At 50.0% G+C, this 27,560-nt stretch overlaps 2 protein-coding genes across 5 annotated transcripts; both read left to right on the top strand.

Annotated features, from left to right (window-relative positions):
* Nucleotides 1-233: 233 nt before the first annotated feature.
* On the top strand, nucleotides 234-13,830 carry GJB4 (gap junction protein beta 4). 2 transcript variants are annotated; one of them, XM_033115312.1, is made up of 3 exons: nucleotides 234-366; nucleotides 1,529-2,619; nucleotides 13,756-13,830. In XM_033115312.1, the coding sequence occupies exons 2-3, from the start codon at nucleotides 1,830-1,832 to the stop codon at nucleotides 13,812-13,814; spliced, it is 849 nt and encodes a 282-aa protein (XP_032971203.1). In that variant the 5' UTR covers nucleotides 234-366; nucleotides 1,529-1,829; the 3' UTR covers nucleotides 13,815-13,830. The 2 variants fall into 2 exon arrangements, with proteins under 2 accessions (XP_032971203.1, XP_032971204.1); XM_033115313.1 differs by lacking the exon at nucleotides 13,756-13,830 and adding an exon at nucleotides 2,897-3,849.
* Nucleotides 2,491-25,949, top strand: GJB3 (gap junction protein beta 3). 3 transcript variants are annotated; one of them, XM_033115310.1, is made up of 3 exons: nucleotides 17,697-17,816; nucleotides 21,170-21,388; nucleotides 24,295-25,949. In XM_033115310.1, the coding sequence occupies exon 3, from the start codon at nucleotides 24,329-24,331 to the stop codon at nucleotides 25,139-25,141; it is 813 nt and encodes a 270-aa protein (XP_032971201.1). In that variant the 5' UTR covers nucleotides 17,697-17,816; nucleotides 21,170-21,388; nucleotides 24,295-24,328; the 3' UTR covers nucleotides 25,142-25,949. The 3 variants fall into 3 exon arrangements, with proteins under 3 accessions (XP_032971202.1, XP_032971201.1, XP_032971200.1); XM_033115311.1 differs by lacking the exons at nucleotides 17,697-17,816; nucleotides 21,170-21,388 and adding an exon at nucleotides 2,491-2,619; XM_033115309.1 differs by lacking the exon at nucleotides 21,170-21,388 and having other exon boundaries at nucleotides 17,702-17,816.
* Nucleotides 25,950-27,560: the final 1,611 nt, after the last annotated feature.

Genomic DNA, 27,560 nt, shown 5'->3' on the forward strand with positions numbered 1-27,560 from the left:
GAGGCCTGGGGACAGGGGGCAATGCCATTGTCGCTGACCTGGACCCGGGAATGAGGATATCAGGCTCCTGCCCCCCCCTCACTGCAGTGTCACCCACATACCTGCCAGTCCAGGGAGCCAGACCCAGCCATGCCCAGCCAGGCTGGAGAGAAGGCGTGGGCCAGGAGAGAAGAGCCGCAGGTGTTTGCTCGGCATAGGTGCCCGGGGAAGTCCGCCCGCCCGCCTGCCCACCTGCTCACTCGTTTACCTCATTGGCTCAGACAGCCCCACCCAGCAGGGGAGTAAGGAACAAAAGCTGCCTTTGGGAGGCCCTCAGGCAGACAGAGAAGCCCAGGGACCAGAGAGCACCTGCTGGACCCAAGAAAGGTGAGGACCAAACTGGGCAAGAAGCTGGACTGGGAGGCAGGAACTGGCAGAGCTGAGGATCCCCAGGGAACCTCAGGCTGGGGGCCAGGCTTCAGGAAGAAGCAGAGGGAACTTAGGACCCCTGGAGAAACTCCAGGGCAGCCCCAAGGAGGGGAAGGAATGTCCTGCCAGACCAAAGGGAGGACAGAGGACCAGAGAAGAGATGAGGAGGGATCAGGAAGAAGTGGGGTATCAATTTTGTTTAGCAAACATAGTGTGTGTTCACTGGGCCAGGCCCAATGCCGAGTCCTGAGGAAACAGACGGTAAGATACAGAGGCTGCCATACAGTAGCTGGCAGTCTGGCACAGAAGACAAGTCAACAAACCATTCAAGGATTGGTGATGCATGAAAGAAGGAGGAAGGTGCTCAGAAAATGTCCCAGGAGCATGAGGTCTGAAGATGCTGAGATCCGCGTCAGGGACAGAGGAGGGGCAGGGTCAGAGACGGAACATGATGGCACTCCAGATAAGAGGGTGTGGCGGATGGAGCACACAGGACAGGGGTCTGAGTAGAAATAATGGGAGATTTGGCTAGCAAAAAGCCGCTGAGCAAATGAACAAAGGATGTCCCTGAAAGAAATAGTCTATGGTGGGGGAAGGACAATGCCAGAATCCTGCCTCTATCCCTTCCCTCGTCCCTCCCTAAAGCTGGAATGGTTGGAATTCCAGAGGAAACAACTGTGATCAGGACAGTCAGTCCTGGGGCCCACATCCATGGTGAGATGGGGGCGGGGAGGTGGTAGGATGATGCCAAGTCACATGGTTCCCAAGTTTGGGAGGGAAAGTCAGGGCAGGGATGTCCAGGAGCCAGAAAAGAGGAACGAGGATGGATATTACTCGGGAGTCTGCCCAAGAGGCTGATACGAAAGCACCCAGCTCAGGGCCGGACTCATGTTGGCTCTCAGTAAAAGTTGGAGGAAACTGGAGGATAAAGATACAGGCCCTTCCCCTCCTACCCTGGTCCAGCCCTGGAGCTAATGGGAGAGAGGACCATCCAATCCACAGCTTCTTGCTCTCTCTTTAGAAGTCGGGTGACCCGCAGGGCTGAGGCTTGAGGTCAAAGGGGTTTTCAGGCACGCTCATGCAGGACCCTTATCTTTCACATGTGTCTATTACTTTATAGAATAAAATAGTCCCAGATTTTGGAACTGGAAGACAGAAGTTCAAGACCAGCTCTGCTACTTCCAAGCTGCGGAGCCTTGGGCAGGTGCCTCTCTAGGCCTTAGCTTACTCCCCTGTGAAATGGGGATAATGGCAATCCCTACCCCGCCAAGTCATTTCGAGTGAGGACATGATGATGACGCAGCGGTTTTGACACGGCGTTGCCAATCGCACCTTTATAATAAAGGACACCCATTTCCAGATTTGGCCAGGCCTGAGTGGGTGCACACGGGTGTAGGCTGCCCACGTGAGGAAGCATCAGCATGAACTGGTCGTTCCTTCAGGGCGTTCTCAGCGGAGTCAACAAGTACTCCACGGCAGTGGGCCGCATCTGGCTGTCGGTGGTGTTCATCTTCCGCGTGCTGGTGTACGTGGTGGCCACGGAGGACGTGTGGGATGACGAGCAGAAGGACTTTGTCTGCAACACCCTGCAGCCGGGCTGCACCAACGTGTGCTATGACGAGTTCTTCCCCGTGTCCCACGTGCGCCTCTGGGCCCTGCAGCTCATCCTGGTCACGTGCCCCTCGCTGCTCGTGGTCATGCACGTGGCCTACCGGGAAGAGCGCGAGCGGAGGCACCGTCGAAAGCATGGGCCCAACGCCCAGTCCCTGTATGAGAACCCTAGCAAGAAGCGGGGCGGACTCTGGTGGACGTACTTGCTGAGTCTCGTCTTCAAGGCCGCCGTGGACTCGGGCTTCCTCTACATCTTCCACCGCCTCTACCATGGGCACTACGACATGCCCCGCGTGGTGGCCTGCTCCGAGTCGCCTTGCCCCCACACTGTGGACTGCTACATCTCCCGACCCACAGAGAAGACGATCTTCATCTACTTCATGGTGGTCATAGCTGTGATATGCATCCTGCTCAATCTCACTGAGGTCACCTACCTGGTGGGCAAGAGGTGCCTGGAGACCTTCCGCCGCATGCGCCGGCAGTCTCGGCGCCAGAGTCACCTGCCTGATACGTGCCCACCCTATGTCCTCTCCAAGGGAGAGCACCCCGCAAATGGGAACTCCGACCTAATGAAGGCGGGCTCAACTGCTGTGGATACAGGTGGGTATCCCTAACCTGCGATGTTGGCAGCTGGGACCACCAGGTCCCCCACCTCCCTAAGGCAATGGCAGGACAGTGGCCTCTTTTCTGCAGCAGGGCATGTGAGGAAGGTGCTTGTGGGGCTCACAAAGCCCACCCAGGGGTCAGTACTGGGGGCAGTTCTATCTCGGGGTCCTGAGCCCCGGAGAGGGAGGTAAATGGCTGGTGGGGATTTTATATATGGTAATATGTTTTATAATATTAAGGTCAAAACCCTTAATAAATATGCTTTTCTCAGTACCTTGCAGACCAAGAGGGAGTGATGAGTAGGAAAGCAGGGGGTTCACAATGGACCTCAGAGAGGAGGCCACAACCACTCCGTGGGCATCTGAGCCCCAGCACCTCAGATCCAGGTGCACTCGTCACGTACACCACACACACAGAGTGTGCCAGAGTGTATCCCTAGGATGTGGCAGAGAATACTCAAAGGCAGAGGCTGCTCCAGGGGTCTCTGGACTCTGCGACCAGCTGGCCATGGCAGGAGAGGGTCCCCAGGAGACCCTGTGCTCAGGATAAGTCGGTTCTCCGCCAGTGTCCCTCAGATGAATGTGTGGCTCAGGAGGCCCCTGCCTCCCCCATCCAGGCCTCTCTAGCCCTGCCCAGCGTAGGTCTCGGGTGGGTGAGTCTCCTCTGAGATGGGAGGGGAAGGCCCAGTGGGGGGTGGGGCGGTACTGAGAGCAAGTCCAGGATGAGGGTCTTCCAGGCGGTCTGGATGACATATCCCCACAGGCCAGGGACCCACTGAGAGCATCTGAGCCCTCATGGATCTTCCAGTCTGAGGAATTTCCTGTCCCTTTACCAGATGCACATTTCCTCATCTTCCCCCACTCCCACCCCACCACGCAGACCTTGGCAACGCCCAAAACCCCACCTCCAGCCTGGACCTGCCTGAGTCCCAGAGCCCCCACCAACTGCCCACAGGACAACCCTCCAGGAGGTCCCAGGCCTCTCCCACTCAGCAACTCCCAAACCTGCCTTCCTCACAGCTCACGCCCCACCTGATGAATGGCACTGCCATCCAGCCAGTCGTCCAAGCCAGGAGCTGGCCTGACATCCTCGTCCCCTCCCCCTTTCCCAGCCCCTCACACCCCACGTCCCAGTACAGCACCGAATCCCACTAACTCCAGCCCCTTAAATGCCTCCTGAGTCTGCCCTTCCTCTCCCACCCCACAGTCTTAACCTCTCACTGGGCCCTCCACTATGGGGACAAAGTGGAGTTTTTTCTATATATGAATCTGACAATATTGTTTCTTCTGCATTAAAAATCCTTCCACCATCACAGCCCACACTGCCCTAAACCTGGTCCCCGTTGACCTCCCCAACCTCACCCCCTGCTTCCTCCTTCCTTGTGCCCACCAATAATACCAAAGGGCTCATGGTTCCCCAACCAGACACGTCATGCGGGGTCGTGCCTCGTGCCTTCACACATGCTGGTCCCTCTGCCTGGAATGCCCTTCGTCCCTCCTCTGGGGCCCTTCCTAGAATCCCAGGGACAGCCTTCACCACCTTTGCCGTGCGCCAGCCTAGCTCATGCCTTGGTTATTCTCCCTGAACTGGGGCAGTGGGTTCTCCCCATCAGTCTGTGAGCCCTTCAAAGACAGGGCAGAGCAAGATGCTGAGTCATCCCAGCCTGGCTGCCTTCAATCAATATTTGTTAACTGAGTAAATGGGCTGTGAGCTGCTTGTCTTGCTGACCTGAATCCTCCCCCACACTTCAGCCCAGGGAGTTCAGCAAAGTGTTTTCTTTTTGTTTATTCGTATGTTTTGTTGTTATTGTTTTTACTACGTCTAGCCTAAAGGTCTTATTTATAGGTGAGGAAAGTTTGGCCTCGAGAGGGGAGGGGCCTTCTAAACCCACACAGATGGGCTGAGTCTGTGAGGGCTCTGGCCCCTGTGGTCCATGAAGAGTCTCCATGTCCACCCCTGATTATGGGACAAGATCAGAGTGTCACCCCGTCTTAGGCCAGCGTCCCTAGTAACAGCCAGCAGCAGGAATTTGGGTGCATGTGAAGGAAGGAGCAAGAAGCAAGATAGGGAATGGGCAGAGCTGAGCAGGATGTGGGCTCAGGGAAACAGCGTTAGCCTGAGCTCTGTGGGGAGAGGGGCTTTGGATCACAACCCAGCCCTAGAGCTGTCCCTGCTGGAGGCAAGGTCCTCAGGCGCTGGAACTCCCGTATCAGTCAGTCATTGGTTTCAGGCCACCTCCAGGACAGGAGGGCTGGCAGGAGGGGGTTGCTGGCTCCCACTCAGTCCAGATCAGTTCCCCAGGGGCAGCCATAAGCCATTCACAGCAGCTGGAGAATGAGTGTCCCTCAGTAAAGGGGACATGGGAAGGGCACCAATACCATCTACTGAACTCCAGGAATCAAGGGCAACTCACCCTCCAATCCAGACCAGAGCTGTGACCACCCAATCCCGAAGAACAGGATGGCACTTTCAACCAGTTCAGAGTCAGATGGCTCCATACCGCTCAGACCGAGGTAGCTCCTACATGCAGGCCAGTGGACGTGCCATAGACAGCTCCCTCTGAGGTTCTAGACTCCTCATTCCAGGGGCTGTGGCTGGGCCGACATATGGTGAGAGCATCCTAGGACCTGACTACTCCCATGGCAGTCCTCTTCATGGGTGCTGTACCCAGAGGTCTCCAGTCCTGAGCCATTGAGCCAGACGAAGACCTAACACTGACTAGCCTGAGGGCCCCCGGAGGAGGCTGCATAACCCTCTAGGAGACATTTCAGTCATCTCACTTATCCTCAGTTCTGCCCACACTCGCAAGACCACCATACTGCCCTCACTACCACTTTCAGACCTTCCCACCTCCACCTTCTTGAAAAGTCTTTGCTTTGCTTAGGCCCCTGCCGTCTTTCTCTTCCACTGCCCCACCTGCATTGCTGCCACCTACTTCTCTTCATTCATTAAAGACGTAAGCATATGACTCAGGATCTTCTGGTATTCTGCCACAGCCCAGGGCCACCGGGACCACCTCTGTATCACTCTGTCCTTTTCATTCCATGCCCTCCGCATCTCTCATGACTTCCTCCTCCACTCCATTTAACTATCCACTCACAGGACCACACCCCGGACTTTGTCTTCACCCAGAACTGCTCCACTTCTAGAATCTTCCATTTGCTTCAAGTTAATAAATATTTATTGTTCACTTTTATGTGATAAGCCCCCGGCTAGGATTCATCTGGGAAGCATCAGACAGTCCCTGATCTCATGGAGTTTACATTCTATGAAGAAGAAAGCTGCTAAACTCATGACATGCTGAGGAAGCATGGTGTGCTGGGGTAAGAAGGATGTTGGATCCAATATCCAGGCATCCAGAAAAAGGTTCCCTGAGACTTCTTAAGGGGACACCTAGAGAAAGGAGGATTTTCCCAAGCAAAGTGGGAAGGGGATTCTAGGCCGAGAGGATAGCATAAGAAAGGCCTAGAAAGGGAAAGCAAACCCGGTGAGGGGTCAGACTGAAGTAGACAGGGGTGGGGTTATGCAGTGCTTTCTTTATAAAGCCCTGTTAATTATTTTGGACTTTATCCTAAGGACAATGAAGAGTCACTGGAGAGACTTAGCACAGAAGTGACATGATCTAATTTGTCTCTGGTTGCAAGGCAGAGGAGTGAGAGCAGTGCTAACTGTTTGGAACCTGACACTAATAGTCCAAATGAGCAATAGCCATGGCCTAAACTATGGTGTGCGCAGTGGAGATGGAAAGAAGTAGCTGGATTTAAGAAATGTTTCCAAGATCGAATCAAAAAGATTTGGTGATTTGATTGGGTGTGGGGATCAGTTAGAGAGAGGAATCAAAGTGACACCCAAGTTTCTTGCTCTGGGTGGTGGCACACTTACCGTAGGAAGAGCAGGCTTGAGGGAGATACTGGTAACTGCAGCTTCAGACAGGGTTGAGTCTGAGATACAAATAAGATGTCCTGGATCTCTCATTCATGGACATTCTCAGCCCTTGGTTCACTGTCTTTCTCTCTATTATTATGCTTATTATCATTTGTGAGGACTTCGCATCCAAACTTGACCTCTCAGTTCCTTGACTTCCTTGCTTCTAACAATCTTTTTCTTTACCCATTGAACCCACCCACATGCATGCTCACACCCTAGATCTTGTCTGGACTGAGAACTCCATTATCTCCTGTCCAGCTCATTCACTTTAGTTCCCACTCCAGCAATCCTGCCCCATCTGTTGACCCGCCACTATTTCGCTATCCATCACCCCTGTCACATCCTCCCCTTCTTTCCCAGCTTGGATTCCATGGGCTCCCAGGTAATTCCTGACCCGCAGATATCCTCCACTCACCTGCCTTTCAGCGCTTCTCTAGTTGCTTACCAGGCAAGAGTCTAACTCCAGGTAAGCCCAGCTCTCCATGTGGTACCTGTTCCAAAGCACCTGGAGAATACAACTGGACTGACTGGTTTCGATGGAAACTTCTGACCAGAAAGCTCAAGTGGACATTCAGCACCTCTAAGAAATTCTATATTTTCCTAAGACTTTAACCCTATTTTCTCTCCAAGATGGCTATATCATACCTTCTGTTTCCCTAAACCTCCAGCCCTCATTCTCCTAACCTTCCATTTCAGCTAATAGCCAGGCATATGCTTCAGGAAAATAGAAGCAGTAGGCAAGCACTAACTTATCTCCATCCCAACCAAATCTGCCAACCTCCTGGCATGAGTACCTGGTCACTTTGCCTTCTCCCCTGTAACATGGATGAAGTGTCCCTGCTCCAGGTACACTCTCCACCACATGGACATGGGACTCCATCACCTCTCACTTACTCTGGACGGTATTCCACAGTTGTGGCCTCACAATCCCCTTTCTATAAATTTGCTCTAATATTTCCCTTTTTTAAACTCCCTCTTAACACCACATCCTTCTCCAGCTACTGCCCTTCTTATAAAAAACAAAATCCCCTAAAACTTCTCTGTACTTGCTATCTCTACTTCCTCATCACATTAACCCGTTCAAGTCAAAATCAACAATGGCCAACAAGTTGCCAAAGCAAAATGGTCAGTTCTTCATCCTCATCTTGCTCCCTCAGCAACACTTAGCCATTGAGAGCTTCCTCCTTAAACATTTAGCCAAGGGAGTCTTCCCTTGACTCCCAGGCAGCACTCTCTCCTGGCTTTCCTCCCACATTGTTGATAGGTCTTTCTTGATCTCCATCGATGCTCTTCTTCCTCTTGCTGATCTCTAAATGTAGGATTCTTTAAGACCCAGTTCTCTACCCCTTTTTCTCCTCTATCTACATTTCCCCCTCTGTAATCTTGTATAGTGCCATCTATACAACCATCTACAAACTAGTGATTCCCACATTTATACATTCAGACCCAACCGCTCCCATGAGTGTTAGACTCATGTGTCAAAATTCCTATTTGTCACCCAAAATAGAACTCCTAATGCCCCTAACAGAGAACAGATTTATGTTCCCTCCCAGTCTCCCTCACCTTGGAAGACGGCATCCCCATCCACCCAGCTGCTCAATTCGAAAACCTAGGCGTCCCTTTCCTCATGATCACATGCACCATTAACAAGTCATATTGGATATAATTCCAAACTCTGTTCAAAGTCCATTCTCCTTCCTCCCCCCTCCCAGTGGTTCCATCCCAGGCCAAGAGACCTCATTGAATACCTGGATACCTGCAGCAGCTGGCTCCCTTCCTCCACTCTTGCTCCTCTGCAATTCTTCCTCCATGAGGCAGCCTGAGAGATCGTTCTATCATGTAAATGAGATCAGTCAAGTCACTCCCTTGTTTAAAACCCTCCAAGTGGCTTTCCATCATAGCCATAAAAATGGAAAGTAAACCAAACTTTTTCGTGGCCTGTAAGGCCCTACATGGTTAGACCTTGGCTACCTCTCCAAACTCATCTCCCTGGGCTCTCTCCTTCCCGCATGCCCTACCCGCACTGGCCTTCTCCCATCTCAGGGACTTTGCCCTGGCTTTCGCTGCCAATGCTCTTCCCCCAGAGCTTCACATGACTGTTGTCTCCTTGGCATTCATATCTCCAAACATTCTCTCCTCCAAGAGGCCATTCTGACCCCCCAGATGAAGCACATATGCCAAACACAGTCACTCTTTACCACGCAACCCCATTTTATCTTCTTTATAGCATTCAGGAAATATTCTAGTTTATGAAATATTCTTGTTTAGTTACATGTTTATTTTCTTTTTTTTTTTAAGAGGAATAAAGATTTTCTTAAAGCAAAAGTACAGCTCTCTCATGAGAGGGGGTACCAGAAACTGGGATGCCCCTACATGTTTATTTTCTGTGTCATCCCACTAGGATGAGTTCCTTGACAACACAACCTTTGTCATATTCCCCCCTTTATCTACCAGCACCTAGAATGGTACTTGACACATAGTAGGCACTCAATAAAAATGTGTCAACTGACTGAATGATTGGCATCCAGGTGGAGCTGTCTAGTAGACTGTTGTATAGAAGGGGGATAAAAGACTGGGCAGGAGATAGGGGTTTGGGAATTGTCAGCAGAATGCCTGAATATAAGATTTTGCTCCAGAATTACCCCTCAAGTAGGAAGGATTTGTCTTATATTCAAGTACTTACAAAGTCTCCTATATAATGGGTCATGTTTTCAATTACTGCCTTTTGAATAACAAAACACTCTTTGGGGAAAACTCATTTGCCTGACATAACCTTAATGAATGAAGTTGTGGATATTCATGGAGGTCTCTTGGCAGAATCAGAAAAAAGTGGAGACAAAAGCATTACACGCAGATTCAATCTTTACTCCTGGGGGGTATGGACCTTACAATTGCAAGTATTATTTTTGAAGCAAGTCCTTTTTTAAAAAATCCCTTGAAGAACAATAAAGGAAGTGGTTATGTTATGGAGATCACAAATACATACCTACCAGATGACTTGTTTTTAATTTATGCAACCTAATATTATGCAACCAAGCTCTAATGGCAAAGAATAAGTTCCCAGAATCATGCACAGACTGGAAAAGTGCTGTCACAAGTAACTTGGGCAAAAATAAAGTCGGTATGTTCTGTAAAAGTTAATGATAACGAACAAAACTTTAATGATGTTGATGCAGGTGTTAAAAATGTTAAAAGCTTAAATAAAATTGCTTCATAAAATATGAGGGGAGAAAAAAATAATAAGTCTTACTACATTGTTTAAATAATATGTGATTTTTTTAAATGTATGGCAAACTAAGTTAATAAATTATCATTTCAACCATGCTAAAAGCTTATGTATTCAAATTAATCCCCCAAATTGATTTTGGAGGGTCTCCTCATTGGAAATACAGGGGGTTGTTTTTTGTTTGGAGTCATCTTATATCTGGGCCTCTATGGTACGTAGTAATTTAAGCCTTGAGAGTGGCTGATACTGTACAGAGATTGTGAGGGCAGAGATGAGTAGATGCCCTAGGATGGAGGCTTAAGGCCAAGTAGAGTGGGAGGAAGCCAGCAAAGAGGACTGTGGGGTACATTGATATCATAGAAGCCAAGGAAATGTGATGTCACAGAGGAGGAAAATGATGCCACAGAAGCCAAGAGACAAGTGTTCTAGAGAAGTTTCTAGAACTTCTAGAAGTTTCTAGAAGAGAAGTCTGTAGACAAGGAGAAAACGATCATCAGGGCCAAACACTGTCCTGGGTCAAATCAGATAAGGACTGAAAAGTGTTCATTAGATTAACAAAGATCGTCGTTAGTACCCATGGCAGGAATATCATTGTAGAGAACCAGCTCCCCGTGAAATAAGGGGACAGTGAGGGCCAAGCAAATGGAGATGGCAAGTGTGGACAACTGATTGGAAAAATGGTAGCTGCGAGAAGAATAGAAAATGAAAGCGCGTTAGTTGCAAGGGAATGGAGGCAGTCAAGAATTTTTATTTTATTTTTTTTACAATGAGAGAATTGGGAATATTTAAATAGTGGTGCGATAAATCCAGTAGAGGAGAAAGGAGGTGAAGGTACCCCAGGGAGCCAGAGGGAATAGGATGTAGAGCCCTATAAATAGAGGATCAGACTTCAATAGGAAAAGAACCGGTAGGCTATTGTAATGCGAGGGAAGGAAGCAACTGTGAGACAGGTCATCCCATTCTCTAACCACGGCTTCCCCCCACCCTCTCACTGGCTCCTCCCTCAATATCTGTTCATGTTCATTCCACGATCAACAGCTGCCCTCCTATTCCCGACCTGCCCCTGCAACCGGCTCCCAATCTGCCAGCCCCCTCCACTTGCTTCCCTCTGTATCCAGCCTGAACTTGGGCTCTACAGTCTCTCCCACTACCCCCATCTCACATGGGAGCTTCCAAATGGACGTCTGCCCGCCCTACTAGACTGCAAGCTCTGTAAGGGTCAGAACGGTACCTGTCAGGTTTGCCAATGGACCTTCAGGCCCTGTACCATGTCTGATAGGCAGTGAAAGGGTGATAAATAGTTGCTGAGATAATGACTGGAATGAATTGCTGTCCTGACAGTATCCCCATTGTCCCTCTGCCCCTCCTGCTTAGCAAAACTCCAGGCCCAGATCAATCCTACTGTGCTTTCCCTCTGCACCCTGTGCTAGGGTGACTCAAATGACCAGAGTGAGGCCGCTGCAGGCTCATGTTCTCCAGCACAACTTGACAGTTTTCCTTCTTTCCTGCTTTGCTCTCTGCTGGTTTTCATCCTGGTAGGCTTCTCAACCTTCTCCACTCTCCTCAAACCTGCTAGCCAGTTCCATCTTGTCTTCATGCGACTTCTCAGAGAAAGCAGAAGCTATCTGAGAAGAGTGCTCTCCTGTGAATGGCCAGTAGACCTACAGGCCAAGCAGTGTCCACACTGGTCCTCTCTCCTTTCCCCTACACAGTAAAAGAGGTGAGCCTACTCCTATCCATCATCTAATCTCCCCACCTGTTCTCTTGGTGCACTCTCTCCTCGCCTCCTTACTCTCTCCTGTCTTTTCAACCTCTAACTCTCTCCTGGCTCTTTCAGCGTTTAAAGATGCTCACATCTCCCCCATAAAAAAAAAAAAAAAAAAAAAAAAAAAAAAACCCAACAACGCTTCCTTGACCCCATGTGTCCAGCAGTTCCCTCTTTATCTCTCTCTCTGGCTTTCACAACTGTGCCTCCTAAAACAGAGGTCTGGACTTACTAACTTGACTTCCTCACCTCCCACTCACCCCACCAGTTAAGACCCAGCCTCTGCCCCACCACGCCACTCAAACCGCCCTGCCTTTGCCAAGCACACCTACGATTTCTTTGTCTCTAAGCTCAGGAGGTGCTTCCAGCGCTTGTCTTGTGCAATGAGCCATTTCACAGCGTAGACAGCCTTCCTTCTTGAGCTCCTTCCCTGTGCCATCAATACCTTATGTGTTCTGTCCACCCAGCACTTCTCTCCCTGTAAACTGGGATGCTGAAGGAGACTGCCAGTCACGCCTCCCGGGCCCTTAACCTCAGGGTGGATATGTGCTCCAGATGAGGCCACTCGGGGTGCTTCCCCAGGTTATTTGATGGTTTCTAAGGGAAGCACGTAGCAGCAAAACTTGGGAAGATGTGAGCTCAGAGCTGCTGGTGACTGTGAGCAATAGCCCATTAGTACCTGCAGAGAAGGAAGCTGACAGTCAGAGGAGGAGAGGTGGGGCAGGCAGGAGAGAGTTCCTAAACACATCCAGACATGACTCCAGCCAAGTATTTCTGGGATCCTGAGGTACCCCTGCCCTTCCCATGTTCCTACAAACCAGTCAATTCCCCTTTGTGCCCAAACCAATCCAAGTTAGATCTCTGTCCTTTGCAATCAACAGCGCTAACACACCCCAGCTTCACAAACACCATTCTTCTAGTTTTCCCTCTGTGCCAACCACTCCCTGTCAATCTCCTTTAGCGACCTCCCCCACAGCTTCATTGAGGGAGGGCCTTAGGCTCTTTCCTAGGCTGTCCACCTTCCTCAGTGTCTACCCCCTCCCTGCGAGCTTGTCCACTCCCATGAGCTTCATTACCGTCTGGATACTGTTGACTCCCAAATTCATATTTCCATCCCTCTTCTCTCTGTCTTTTAATTTTTTTTATGGTGATAAAATATATATAACATGAAATTACCTTTTTTAACCATATTTAAGTGTACAATTCAGCAGTGTTAAACACATTAACAATGTGTTGCAACCATCACCACTATTTCCAGAACTTTCTCATCACCCCTAACAAAAACCCATTAAACAATAACACACCCCGCCCCACACTGCCACCTAGCCCCTGGTAACCTGTAATGATTTACTGTTCTTGTGAATTTACCAACTCTAGATTAATTTCATATAAGTGAAATCACATAATAGCTGTACTTTTGTGTCTAATTTATTTCACTTAGCATCATATTTTCAAGATTCATCCATAATGCAGTATGTATCAGAACTTGATTCCCTTTTATGACTGAATAATAATCTATTGTATGGATATATCATGTTTCATTTATCCATTCTTCCTTCAATGGGCACTTGTCTTGGCTATTGTGAATAGTGCAGCTATGAACATTCAAATACGAGTATTTGTTTGAGTCCTTATTTTCAGATCTTTCAGGTGCATGCCTAGGTGTGGACTTGCTGGGTCATATGGTAATTCTACATTTAACTTTTTGAGGAACTGCCAAAATGTTTCCACAGTCGCTGCACCATTTTGCATTTGCACCTGTAATGCACATGCGTTCCACTATTCTTCTCTTTCCTGAGACCCAGCCCCATGCATCCAGCTGCCTACAGACATCCACACACGTGTCCCTCAGGGAACTCAGACCACCCCAGCTGGGCATTTGGATGCAGAGACCATTTGGGTTGTGAAAACAACTAATCCTGCGCCACACCCCACCTCCGAGGTTCTGGGAAGGCTAGGCATTGGGAGAGCTAGGCGTTGGGCATTAGGTGAGGCTCAGGGATGGAGTGTGGGACGGGGCGAAACTGTCTATTTGCACTTGCATAATCACAGAGGGCTTTTACAGGTCATGTCAGAAGGTCCTGATGGCCTTGTCAAATGGCTGGATTAGAACAGCATTTACAGACACACATATCATTTAGCAAATTCCAAGCACAATGATCCCATCTTTTCTTCTGCCTCTCCAACCTGCTCCTCTTCTTGTGCTTCTCAGCTCAGCTAATGGCAAACCATCTACTCAGCTGCCTATGTCAAGACTTCTCCAATTTATAGGAACAGCGAGCTCAGGAACCACAACCCCGCAGCCCAAACCCAGTCTAGTTTCTACTCACTGGTGCTCAGTGACCATCACCTCCTCAGCCCAGGGTCAAGGCTCCGGAAACTCCCACACCGCAGGTGGCAGGCGGATTTCAGGGATATTACACACTCTTCACTCCTGGGTGGCTTCCGCAGCCACCCCGATACCACACACCCTTGCAGCTTGAAGGACAGCCCAAGCAAAGAGCCTCCTGCAAACCAGAAGAGAGCAAAGACTGGGTGAGGACAGAGAGACTCAGCGAGGCGGACAGCTCACCCAACCCTTGAGTACCAGGGGTTTGGGCCTGGTGACAGGAAGGAGGGAAAACAGATGGGGCTCAGTCAGTAAAGCCTTCCTGGAAGGCAGGTGGTCAGGGAGGGACTCCTGGAGGACAGAAGGATGGGATGCTCAGCTGGAAGGGAACTGATTAAACAGCTGCTGCGTGCTGGCCTGCGCCAGGAGCTTGGTGTGTTTGATGGGTTTCATTCACTCATTTGGCAAACACTTTTGTCTACCAAGTACCAGGCACTGTTTTAGGCACTGGGAATACACCAGTGGACACAACAGACAAAAATGACTGTCCTCATAGATCCAAGTGACAGGGAAGACAGTTAACAAGAAAAATAAGCAAAATATAAAATATGGTACATGATTATAGTGCTAAGGAGAAAAATAAAGCAGGAAGAGGAGGAGGGAGTGTTGAGAGGTGAACTGCAATGAGAGATGGGAGGCCAGAGAAGGCGAGGGAGCAAGGCAGGCAGAGATCTAGGGGCAAGTGCACCAGACAGAAGGAAGGGCAAGGCCACAGGTGCTGAAGCTGAGGAAGACCCTGTGAGCACCCGGGATAGAAAGGAAGCCGGTGAGGCAGGGCAGCAGGAGAGCTGAGAGGTGCGGTAAACGAAGCCACGCAGAGCTTTCGGATGAGGCCTGCTAAGGACCAGCTTCCAAGCCATCCTGATACCTTTGACTGGCACTCCAAGTAAGCAGGAAGCCAGGGGAGCATTTGGAACAAAAAGAGGCATGGTGCCCTTGGTGGTTGTGTTAGCGATAGATGGATGGGGGCAAGGGATAAAGCAGGGAAACCAGTCACAAGGCTATGGCAATAATGCAGGGAGGGGGAATGGCAAGAACGCAGGGGGAAAATGATTCATGGCTTTATTGTTACCAGGATAACATGAATGGAGCTGGTGAGAAAGGCCAGATTCTGAAAATATTTTGAAAGTAGCACCAAAATGATTCACTGACGTTGAGTGCAGGATATGAGAAAACATAGAGTCAACAATGACTCTAAGGTTTGGGGCCTGAACAAGTAGGTGAGTAAAACTGCCCTTTGCTCAAAGAGTACGTGAGAAGAGAGGGTTGGAGAGGAACATAAGGACTAGGTTGCCAGAAAAAAATACAGAACATCCAATTAAACCTGAGTTCCAGATTAACAACAAATAATTTTTTTGAGCATAAGAGTGTCCCGCGCACTATCTGAAATTCAAATCTAACTGAGCATCTAGTTTAGGGGTTTTGTTTTTCTTTGCTTTGTTCCTAAATAAGGAAGGAGCTTAATTTGGGACAAGGTAAGTTTCTGATATCTACTAGTATATCCATAGAGAGAGGTAGAGAAGCAGCTGCATACAGTGGCCTGGAGTTCAGGGAAATGTCTGGGCTGAAGGTAAGTAACTAGGAGTTGTCAGCCTAATTTTAATGTTTAAATCCTGAGACTTGATGACATTACCAAGAGACAGAGTGAGGACATAAAAGAGAAGGAACCCTAGGACTAAGGCCCAGGGCACCCCAGTATTTAGAAGTCAGGGAGGTCTATCTAACCACTATGCTGTACACCTGAAATTAATATAAAATAATATATGTCAACTGTAAATTAAAAATTTTAAAAGGGGTGGAAGGTGAAGTGGAATATATATCCATATATATATACACACACATATATGCCATGCTTCCCCGAAAATAAGACCTAGCCGGGCCATCAGCTCTAATGCATCTTTCGGAACAAAAATTAATATAAGTCCCAGCCTTATTTTAATATAAGACCTTGTATAATATAATATAATATAATATAATATAATATAATATAATATAATATAATACTGGGTCTTACGTTAGTTTTTGCTCCGAAAGATGCATTAAAGCTGATGGTCTGGCTAGGTCTTATTTTCGGGGAAACATGGTATATATAAAAAGAAGTCAGGGAGATCTGAAGGAACCAGCAAAGGAGACTAAGAAAGAAGAGCCAGAAGGAAATAAGTCGGGAGACTGCGATGTTCTGGCATCCAAAAGCTGCTGGAAGTGCAGGGAAAGATGAGGCTTGAAACCTGACTGTGGGATTTAGCTATGGAAACCTTGGCGAGAGTGGTTTGGGTGGAATATAAGAAGCAAAAGCCTGATTAGAGTGAATTCAAGAGAGGAGAGAGGGGGTGGGGAAGGAGATAACAAATCAAGACAACTCTTTTGAAAAAAGAAATGGAAAAAAAATGAGGCAGATGCTAGAAATGGGGTCAAGAGAAGTTTGTTTGTTTTTGTTTGTTTAAGATGGAGAAATACCAGCATAGTTATAGAAATGGGAAAGATCCAGTGAAGAGCAAAAGGGTGAAGAGATGGAGGAGAAAAAGAGGTAGAGTGAGGTGGGATCCAGTACACATGTAGAATGGTGGAATCCTGACAGCAGCACAGTAATGTCATGTATTACCTCCTTTATTTGAGGATAAAGTTGTGCGGACAGAAGTTCCAAGTAACTCTGGGTGTCTTGGGAGGAAAGTAACATTCTAGCCTGGGTCCTGGGACATCTCTTTGTCCCTACCCACAGCCCCAGACATGTTGGAGCAGGGCTGGAAAGCCCCCATTCCTCCACCAGACCTGTTTTCCAGTGGGTTCTACCTGCTCCACCACTCTGCTCAAGAGAGGAAAAAGGGCCTTGGAGCATGAGAGGGCCTAGGTCCCTGCCGCACACACACAAACACAGGAGAACTACCAGCTGGAGAGGGAAGTCCCTGCCTCTTCCCAGGAAGCCCCTGCCTGAGGCCTGGACCGAGTTTCAGACACAGGGGTGGCCAAGGTCTGGGCCGGACAGGCTTAGGACCTGCCAACCCCACAGAGCAGGTGTAGGCCCTGAGGGGAGTGGGGGTGGCTGGAACGCTGCCAAGGCCCTGCTGCAACACAGCGTTGTCCTGGGGCAGAGGGATGGCCTAGATGGCCTCCCACACACTCGGGAAGCAGAACTCGTGTGGGACAGGAGGGCCTTGAGGTCCTCAGAGTCTCTTTCTGGAATGGAACCTCTTCCAGTTTACTCCAGAACAGGCAAAGGCCCATTGTTGGCGTCACTGCTTGATGTCAGGAGTGGGCGGGGGGGGGGGGCAGCACCTGACAGGACCAGAATGACCAGACCTTGGCAATAAACTCACCTGGTCACCAGAGCAGAATAACCCAACGGCACACAGAGATACCACCACAGAGCCACACAGACACACAGTCTCACAATACCCTACCAGCCACCTCTGCAAGCATACACATTCACAACCACACACACCAGTCGTACACACATCCTCCCCATGCTGCCCCCTGACGACACAATGACCCAGTCTCACACACAAACCGTTCTCACGCAGAACCTTATGTGCGTCCAACATTTAGTTTACAAATAGTAACTGGGTGTCAGTTACATTCCAGGCCCTGGAGATGCAGCAGGAGCACAACCTGCGAGCTCCCTGCTCTCCTGAAGATAATTTCAGAGAAGGTTCTGAAGAGTGACTGCTGAGGAAGCAGAGTGAGATCACTTCCGATGGGGTGACCAGGGAATACCTCCATAAGAAGGAGGTATTACCTAAGACCTCCGTAAGACCTCAGTTGGGAGGAGGAGCCTGCCAGATGAAGAGCCGTCCAGGCAGAGAGAACAGCAAATGCAAAGGCCAGAGGCTGGACTGCACAGAAAGGAGACCAGGGCAGCTGGAGAATAGTGATCAGGGTGACGTGAGGTAGGAGGTGAAGCAGGACTCGGTCATTTGGGGCTTTTGCATGCCAGTGTCAGGAGAGTGGGTGTTACTATAAAGGTAATAGTAAGTGACCGCAAGGTTTTACTAGGGGACTGACGGGATCTGATTTATATCATTAAAGCACTACTTTAGCTAGAAGAAACCAAGGGAGAAAATTGTTTTTCAGTTCTCAGAGTCGGGAAGGCATTTCTAATTATGAGCAAACTCAGAGGCCATAAAAGATAAGATTTGACTACAATTTGACTGTATAAAAAATGTTTAATTCTCTACAAAGTCAAAATACAAGTGTCAAGCTGGGGTCAGGGGGATCCTTTCTATTTGTACCATTAACAGAGGGCTGGTTTCTTTAATATGTAAAGAGCTCCTAAGAAATCAATAATTTTTAAAAATCAATCATATTATTGAAAAATGGGCAAAGATAGAGGACAGTTCACAGAAAAAGAAACACAGGTGGCTCTTGAGTATATGAAAAGATACTCATTCTCACACAGAAGAGAAATGCAAAAGAAAAATAGAATGAGCTACCACTGGCAAAGATCATTCAGCTTGATTACACTCTCAATGTTGGTAAGAATATTGGGAAACAAGCCCTCACATATCTGCTGGTGGAATAAACTACTTTTTCTACGGAGGAGATTTGGCAAAATTTTAAATGAGCAAACAACTTTAACCCAAAATTCCACTTCTAGGAATATATCCTATAAAGATAATTTCAAAAATGTGTTAATGATGTTTGTCCAAGGATATGTATTACAATGGTGTTCACAACAGAAACAAATACAGGATTGGGATTGGAAGGAATGCCAATCATTACTATGGGCTTGATTAAATACAGGGAACCCCCGGATAACACGGCACTTCTATAACATGGTTTCGCTCTAACACGGTTCGAGAATTGGGGGAAACCCTCATACAACACGGCATCCTACAATACGGTTTCACTCTAACACGGTTTGAGAATTAGAGAAATTCCCGAACAACACAGAGCGCAATAAGAGCTTTGAAGAGCAAAAAAATATCTCATTCGAAATTAGGGAAATCCCCAAACAACACGGAACGTAATAAAAGCTTAGTAGTGATGACAAAGAAAACATTATTTAATACATATTAATATGTTATACTTTTGGTGAAAATTGCGTTAATAAAGATGTTTCTCTTAATTATAAAAATATAATATTATAATTTTTTAATTTTTGGAAACTAACCCCCTTTTTAGTACTAGTTCTTTGTTTCGTACAACACGGATTTGCATAACATGGTATTTAGGAAGCTAACAACCGTTAGCGAGGTTAGCGTATATGAGGTTACCTGTACATTATAATACAAATACTATTAGGCTGGTGGTTTGTTTTCTGTTGTTTTTTTAAGAGACAGCTCTACATCTCCTGATAGGGAAAAATGGAATACTAGTCAGCTGTTTAAAAAAAGAATGAGCTAGCTCTATATTACCGAGAGAGGAAAATGTCCTGTATTTTGTTAAATGTAAACAGCGAAGTGCAGCAGTGTGTGCCTACCTCCATGGGGTAAATGTAAAAAGAATATCTATATATTCAAAGATACATAGGTCATCTCAGGAAGGACAAACTAGCAACTGGAAACCTGGCGGGCAGATGGGCAGCCCTGGCCGCGTGATCTGGTGCTCAGGGAGAAGTCAGGAGCAGCACTAAAAATGTGGGACCCATCAGCAAAGGGGTGGTATGAGGAGCCCCAGGACTGGAGGGGCTCACCCAGGAGAGAGGAGGGAGTCTGAGCACTGGGACCCTGGAGACCGGGGTGGGGGGCCTCCGCAACACAAGGAAACTGGGAGTGTGGTGTCAAGGAAGCCAAAGGAAAACAGTGTCAGGTGCTTCTGAAGGTCCAGAAGGATGGGGACAGAGCGGTGACTGTTGGATTGAGCATCATGGAGATTCATAGTGACTTGGATGGCGCTGTCTTTAGTGACATGGTAGGGACAGAAACATTGTTCAAATGGGTTGAAGAGTGACTAGGACGTGAGGAAGTAGGGAGCTGGTTTTGCTTTAAAATGCAGCAGAGCTGCAGATGGTAGGGAGCAGGTGGCAGAGTCATGGGCTCCCCACATTCACACAGCTCCCCACATTCACACATCTCCCCACACCAACACATGCCCAGAACCACCCTGACCAGCTCAGCACTGTTGAGTGTCAGCAGTGATTTTCAAGGCCCTCACCCAGTGAGTGAAAGGCGGCCTTTGCCCTGTGGCTCTGCTCTATCCAGAAACTCCATATGGCTGAGGCCTCCAGACCTGGGTCTGCTCTGATCATCTGTGTGACCCTGGGCAGGTCACCTTACCTCTCTGTGCCTCAATTTTCTCATTCATGAAAGCAAGAAGGATCATACCTTGCTCATGTGGCACTGTGAGGATGAAATAAAGCCTGTGGGACAGTGGCTGGTACAAAGATGTTCACGAGCCCCCATTGTCGTGTTAGTTCTCTATCACAACGAGTAGTAGATAGGGTGACCATGTCATTGATTTTCCCATTTGGGGGCACTTTTGAGAGTAAAAGGGCTGCTGCTAATTACACCAGGGCCGCAGGCGTGAGTGAGTAGTCCTAGGAAAGTTGGATGTGCAGTCACCCTTGTGTGTCAGTAACATGGTTGTTATTGAGAATGGAAGGGCTCAGGCCCTAGATGACTAAGATCCTGGGACTCCCCACGTAGACTGGAAGCACTGGGGTTCCCCCCCAAACACACACACACACACAAGGCTGGGGGGCCAGGGCTCCTCATGGTGACTCACTAGTAAATGAGACAAAGCGTCCTTGTCCCCAGAGCCCAGCCCAACCACAGCCCAGCCTCCGTTGCCCCCCCTCCCTCAGCAGGGGGTCTAGGGCACAGGTCCTGCCCCCACCCACCCCACTCATAGGATCTGTCCCTTGTAGTAGCTCCAGGCCACAACATCCCCTCATCCCGCCCTCACCCCTAGACAAAGGATCCCCCATCTCCTTTCCAGGCTCAGGATTCGCTGCGTCCCATCCAGGGTTCAGGGTCTGCCCCCCACCCTGGTTCTCCAAAGCGCACATGTTTCATTCGAGTACACAGCCTGAGCCCGCGCGGCTGCCTGAGGACCTGTCCTGCAGGGCGGACAGGCCCCTAAAAGTGCCTCCATGCAGGTTCCAGGCTAGATGCCGGGCGGGGACGGTGACCTGCAGGGCGGGGGCGCAGTATCCGTAGTAACGCGTGTGGGCGAGTCGTGATTGCAGTCGGTCCCAGGGCTACAACACTTAACAGTTTATAGAGTTTCACGCCCCTGATCTCATTGGAGCCTTTGCAAAAGCCCTGCCCATGGTCACCGATGCCTCTATTTACACGTGAAGAAACCGAAGCTGGGACAAGTGAAAAGCCCCTCCGAAGATTGCCCCCAAAACACTTGGCAGCGTCGGGACTAGAACCCGACCCTCTGCCGCCCCTGGGGTGTGCCTGCCGCTGAGTGCGCTTCGTGGCGACTACAGAGCCCAGGCTCAGGCCGCCCCCCGCCTCTGCTGCTGGCCTCGAGGACACCGGGACCCGGCCCCGCGCTGGCCGCGCCGCGGCGGGTAAGTGCTGAGCGCGCCCGAGCCTCCGGGGGCGCTCCGCGCTCCGCGGCGACCCTCGGCAGTGGGCTGGGGCTTGATCCTGCCTTCCCGCCAGGCTGAGGACTGGGGACGAGAGGAGGTGGGGTGACGGAGGGACAACGCCACCCCAGCCTCCCCACTGTCTTCTAGTTCCTCGATTCTGGGCGGGGATGGGGGCTCCAGCTGCTGGAAGCTTCCCAGACACCCCCTTCTATGTCCGCAAGCTCCCAAGCTGTCTGAAATGGAAGGAAAATGTGGAGTGCGAGTGGTCGCAGGAGGGAAGAAGTGTAGTATTTTAGATTCGGCTGGGAATCTGCTTAAGCGAAGGGCCGACTCAAGTTATACGCGGGTTTTCGACTGCGCGGGTGGGGGACAGGGGGTTGGTATCAGCGCCCCTAACCCCGCGTTGTTCAAGGTCAACAGTAATTCTGTGAAGGGGCATTACGGAGTGGGTACCAAAGCTGGTTGCTGCTCGTACCAGGAGCTGCGGAAAAAGCGAATGGCTGGAAGATGGTTTGGGGAGAGCTGTAGGGGGCACCAGAACTGGCTCCACCAGTCCCGTGCCTGGGCCTGGAAGGAAATTCTTTGCCGGTGAGTCGCCTCCTTGGGGTGTGTCAGGCTTGACTGAGCAGACCAGGGCCGGAGGGTGGCTGCACCTGGGTGGGCTGCCAGGGGCTGCCAGGGCTTCAGGTGGAAGCACATGCCTGGATCCCTCTTCTCCCCAGGCTGGCAGGCGGGCTCCACCCTCCCCCTCAGTGTTCTTGAACTATCACCAAGTGAGTGGCAGGCCAGGGAAGAAATGGTCTCATGCTTCTTAGGATAGATCAAGAAAGTAGAACTTATTTCCCTTTAGAGACAAGGACACCGGGTCAAGGAAATTAGGGAATTCTTCAGGTCACCTAGCTGGTAAGTAGCATACGGTAGCTAAGGCTTGAATCTAGCTATGACTCCACACTCAGTGCACATTCCACCACTTCTCCCCAAAGAAGGAGCTGAGAAGGGGGAGAAGAGGAGTTTGTCCAGGGATGGGGTCTTCCCCAGACCCCCCATCATGTCCGAGATTCCCAGAGAAGAGGCCTCAGGAGGGCTGAAGTGCTGAAAAGGAACTGTGCCTTCTCCCTTGTCCAGACTGCCCTCAGGACTCCTGCCCACCCCTCCATGCTGCCTCTCTGAGAAGTCAGCATTCATTCGTTTGTTCATTCAACATGTATTGAGTGCCTACTATGTGCCAAGCACTAGGCACTGATTTAAAGCAGTCAGCAAGACAAAGTTGACGTTCTAGTGGGGAGACAGACAATGAAAAAGAACAAAAAAATAAATAAACAGATACTTTCATTTTAAATGGTGACTAAATGCTGTAAAGAAAAAGAAAAACAGACAGGAGCAGAGTGACTAGAAGGGAAGGGGCTCCCAGATTCAGTCTTATCTGGGGAGGCCTCCGAAGAGATGTTTGAGTCGAAGCCTCAATGATGAGAAGAATCCAGCCATGCAAGGTTCTTGGAGGAGGAGCATTCTAGGCAGCAGGAAAAATGACAAAGCCCCTTAGGTCCCCAGGGTGGCCAGAGCAGAGATGCAGGGTGAGAATATAGGAGAGAAGGGTCAGAATGTAGAATCTGGGGGTTAATTCTAAGTGTAATGAGAAGCTAATAGCAAGTAAACAAGGGATTGATGTGATCCAATTTAATGGAATTGGGGTGCAGGAGCAGGCACTGAAAGGCCAGTGAGGAGGTTGTAGCAATAATGCCAGCAAGAGTTGACGGTGGCTTGGACCAGGGGGGGTGAGATGTGGTCATTCAGGGGGCAGACTGATAGGCATCATGCATGCTCGGAGTCACAAACCCAACTTCCGCAGCACTCACATGTGCACACAGGCCCACACACCCATGTGGGGAAGCACAGGCTGTCCCACCCACGACAGTACGAAGACACTAGGTGTATTCAGGCAGACCCACTGGTCCACACCCTCTGAGTCACTCCAGGACTGGGAGGAAGATGTGTGATCTGGATACCTGAACAATACGTGTCTCCCCACCACAAAGCCCTGGCATCTGGCATGGCTGGGGCTCCCCCAGGCCCTGGCACAGGGAGCAGGAAGTTCTATCTAGCTGTTTTCTGGATATGATATCCCCCAGAGCTGGATCATTACCCACCTCCACACACACCCCAACCTGAATCGGTCTACCAACTTCACCACCTATTGGCTGTGAGACCTTGGGAGGTTATGTCCCCTCTCTGAGGCTCAGTTTCCTCCCTGTAGATTAGGATTCAAACCCAACTTCACAGGATGGTAGCAAGGCATCAAGGAGGTAAGTTGCAAGAACCCAGTCTGAGGCAGACATCCAGCAGAGAAGGGGAAAGGAAGTGATGGACAGCACAGTCCTGGCATCCACAGTCCAGCCTTGAATCTAACTCTTGTTTTAAACGAGTGACTTGACCCCTCTAGATTTCACGAGTGGCCAACATTTATTGAGCACTTACTATGTACTAAGTGCTTTGCAGCCCTTATCTTCCTCTGTAAATGAGGGGCATCAATAGTGTCTACCTCGTGGGGTCATTATAAGGATTAAATGAAATCCTGCACATAAAGTGTGTAGCTCCTTGCCTGGCTCATAGCAACTACTCAATAAGTGCTCATTGTTATTGTCGCCAGCAAATGCACATTCCCTTCCTTCCCGTATACTAACTGGGGGACTTTGGGCAGGTTACCTAACCTCTCTGCCTATTTCCTATCTGTAGCTTAGAAAGCATAGTCCTGATCTCATAGGGTCTTTGCAATGTTCAGATGAGTAGGTCCACATAAAGAGCTCAGAACAGCACCTGGCGCATAGTAAATGCTCAGTAAATGTCACCTCTTCATTACCGTATGTTTTTTCCTATTATTCGGTCAGGTGTGCACGGCCCCCGGCCTCCCTACCGGGCACCATGGACTGGAAGACGCTCCAGGCCCTATTGAGTGGCGTGAACAAGTACTCCACGGCATTCGGCCGCATCTGGCTGTCGGTGGTGTTCGTCTTCCGCGTGCTGGTGTACGTGGTGGCCGCGGAGCGCGTGTGGGGGGACGAGCAGAAGGACTTTGACTGCAACACCAAGCAGCCCGGCTGCACCAACGTGTGCTATGACAACTACTTCCCCATTTCCAACATCCGCCTCTGGGCCCTGCAGCTCATCTTCGTCACATGTCCCTCGCTGCTGGTTATCCTCCATGTGGCCTACCGGGAGGAGCGGGAGCGGCGGCACCGCGAGAAGCACGGTGACCAGTGCGCCAAGCTATATGACAACGCAGGCAAGAAGCACGGCGGCCTCTGGTGGACGTACCTGTTCAGCCTCATCTTCAAGCTCATCATTGAATTCGTCTTCCTCTACGTGCTGCATACTCTCTGGAATGGCTTCTACATGCCACGCCTGGTGCAGTGTGCCAACGTGGCACCTTGCCCCAATACCGTGGACTGCTACATCGCCCGGCCCACCGAGAAGAAGATCTTCACCTACTTCATGGTGGGAGCTTCAGCCTTCTGCATCGTGCTCACCATCAGCGAGATCTGCTACCTCATCTTCCACAGGGTCCTAAAAGGCATGCGCAAGAACAAGCCCCCAGGCGGCCGCAACCGCAAGGGCTCCGCCAGTCGAGCTTCCACTTGCTGCTGCCACCACAAGCTAGTAGAGGCTGGGGAGTTGGGCCTCGACTCATGCAATGACAAGCTGCTTGCTTCAGCACCCACCCAGACCCCCATCTGACCACGGCCTGGGGAGCGACACCCGGGCTGCTACTGGGGGCAGGTGGGGAAGTATTGCGCCGGTGTAGGAGTCCTACAGGTGCTGGGTGCCCCTACTTTGAATTCACTAAGTTATCCATTTTCATTGTTGTCAGATACTTTTTGAGCACTGGGCACTGTGCTGAATGCCTGGGTATATATACCACAGACCCAGTGCCAGCCCTGGAGGGAGGCAGACATTGAAACAACAAATTACTGCGCGCAAGGGACTCTTAAGACGCTTATAGCAGGGCTTCTACCTAACCCAGGAGGGGGTGGTCGGGGGAGGCTTCCCTGAAGGAGTAATGTTTAAGAGAGGTGAGAAGTGCTTCCAAGCAGAGAGAATGGCAGGTGCAGAGGCCTGGAGGCTACAAAAAGAGAGATACTTGCCCTGGGTTAGATTCACCAGACCAAAGAGATTCTTCCTTCCCTGGGGAGAAAGCACCCAGATTTCTGCAGTGGAGAGGAAGGATTCTCCCAGCAGTGGGAGGTCTGGAGACCTGAGAGTGAGCTTAGAAAGAAGAGGACGAGAAGGCTCTGGTGACACCAACCAGACCTTGGGACACCCAGGAATCCTATGAGTCACCACTGCTCTCGGGGGAAATCACCCTCCCCTAGACTCTACTCTCTCAGCCTCTAGAAGCTTGGCTCCCATCTTCCTCCCTGCAAATGTTCTGGAGAGGCTGGTGCCAGCCTTTCAGACCCTGCTCTGTGGGAGTCAGGGTGGATGCCCTGAGACGAGCATCCCCAAGGCAGTTTCCTTGAAATCAATAAAGGCTGCGTTTTATACAGGTTGGTTCCGTCCTTTGTTCTCCTACACTCCCTCCCATAAGACCCTGAGGCCAGGAAAGGTAGCCCTCATTAGGGGAGAGAGCTCCAAGGCTGAGGTGAAGCTAAGCTGGGGCCTGTGGCAGAGGCTGGAGCTGAAGTTAAGCTGGGGCTGGGGTTGACAGGTAAGAGCTGGGATGGAACCTGATACACATGTGATTGTAGATGTGGTCACAAGAGGGCGCTGTGCTCCCGCTACAACACGCTCCTAGCCGTTTACAGGGAGACCCAGCCCTAAGCACACAATCACTATCCTCTCTTTGTAGACAAACCGCACGCACTTCGCGGTAGTGAACCAATCCCAGCAGTCCACAACCGCATCCCCACCTTGTGTACACAAAATCCCTGTTAGTCACACTCTCACTCCTTATATACGCTCCCAACAGGCCAGGTGTGTCTAAAGGCATGTAATACCAGCGTCACCCAAGCGTTATTCAGCTCCTTCCATTTTCCCTGAGCATTTTTTCATACCGGGCTCCTGGCAGAATGCTGGGGCTGCACAGGGAGCAGGAGCTGAGCCCAAAGGGCTCAGAGCCTGGGGGAGACAGGAACACAGTCATCTGAACTAACCACCCCTTGGGGGGCTCACAGCCCCACTCCCAGCTTTATGATGACCTGAAATTTAGGGGACACCAATATCCAAGCCAGACAAGAATGGGAAGCAAAAGGGGTGCAAAGGCTATCCTGACCTAGAGGAATATTTAGTGGCAATCAAGCCAAGACCAGGAGCCACAAATCCAGGAGACTGAGCCAAGAACCAATGTAGGCAGCGAGCGGTTGTGTCATCATGTAGACAGAATCGGCTGTAGTTCACCTTTGCACTCAAGTGTGGCCATTTGCGGGGTGGTTAAGCCATCCAAGCGTAAAGGCCCAGGGCTGGGCTGGGCTGGCACCCACCCCCCAGGTCTGAATCACAGCTTAACCATTTCATGATCATAACTTTGCCATGCTGCAACTTGGCAAGCTTTCAGAACCTGTCTTGTCACCAATATAATAGGAATCTTGGTATCAGTGAGGATCCTGGTTGGAAACAGATGGCACATTCAAGCCGAGTAACTGAAGAGTTCCCTGGAGGAACTGTTTTAAGAGGTTTGGGTATGATTAAGGAAACCCACAGAGGGTAACTGGGGCTAGTGCCATAGTAGCAATGGACAGAGTTACCACACAGGAGCTGCAGGATGCATACTGACCAAATAAATACCTCACCTTTACTTTCGCCTCTCCTGCTCACCTGCCAGTAGCTCCCACTGATCCAATGCACCCAGAAGCCAGAGGGCAAGGGAACCTGTTGAGGCAGTCAGCCTCTCAGGGCACAGAGCGGATGGACAGTAGGTCTGAGAGGCAAAGGGAACACTCGGGACAGTACCTAGGATTGTTGTAGAGATAAAAGGAGACACTGTAGGTAAAACATTAGTACAGTGCCAAAGTATCCAGTAAATATCCAGGCACAACCGTGCTTACAGAAGTCTCTGCCGGCTGCCATATGGTACGTTAGCCCCAGCAAAGGTCTCAGAGAAGGGTGATCTCTAGCCATGCTTTCCAGCATCTTCCAGGGCGTTCCAGCTGCCTGACCA

The sequence above is a fragment of the Rhinolophus ferrumequinum genome, chromosome 9 (assembly GCF_004115265.2).
Source record: "Rhinolophus ferrumequinum isolate MPI-CBG mRhiFer1 chromosome 9, mRhiFer1_v1.p, whole genome shotgun sequence".
Lineage (NCBI taxonomy): Eukaryota > Metazoa > Chordata > Mammalia > Chiroptera > Rhinolophidae > Rhinolophus > Rhinolophus ferrumequinum.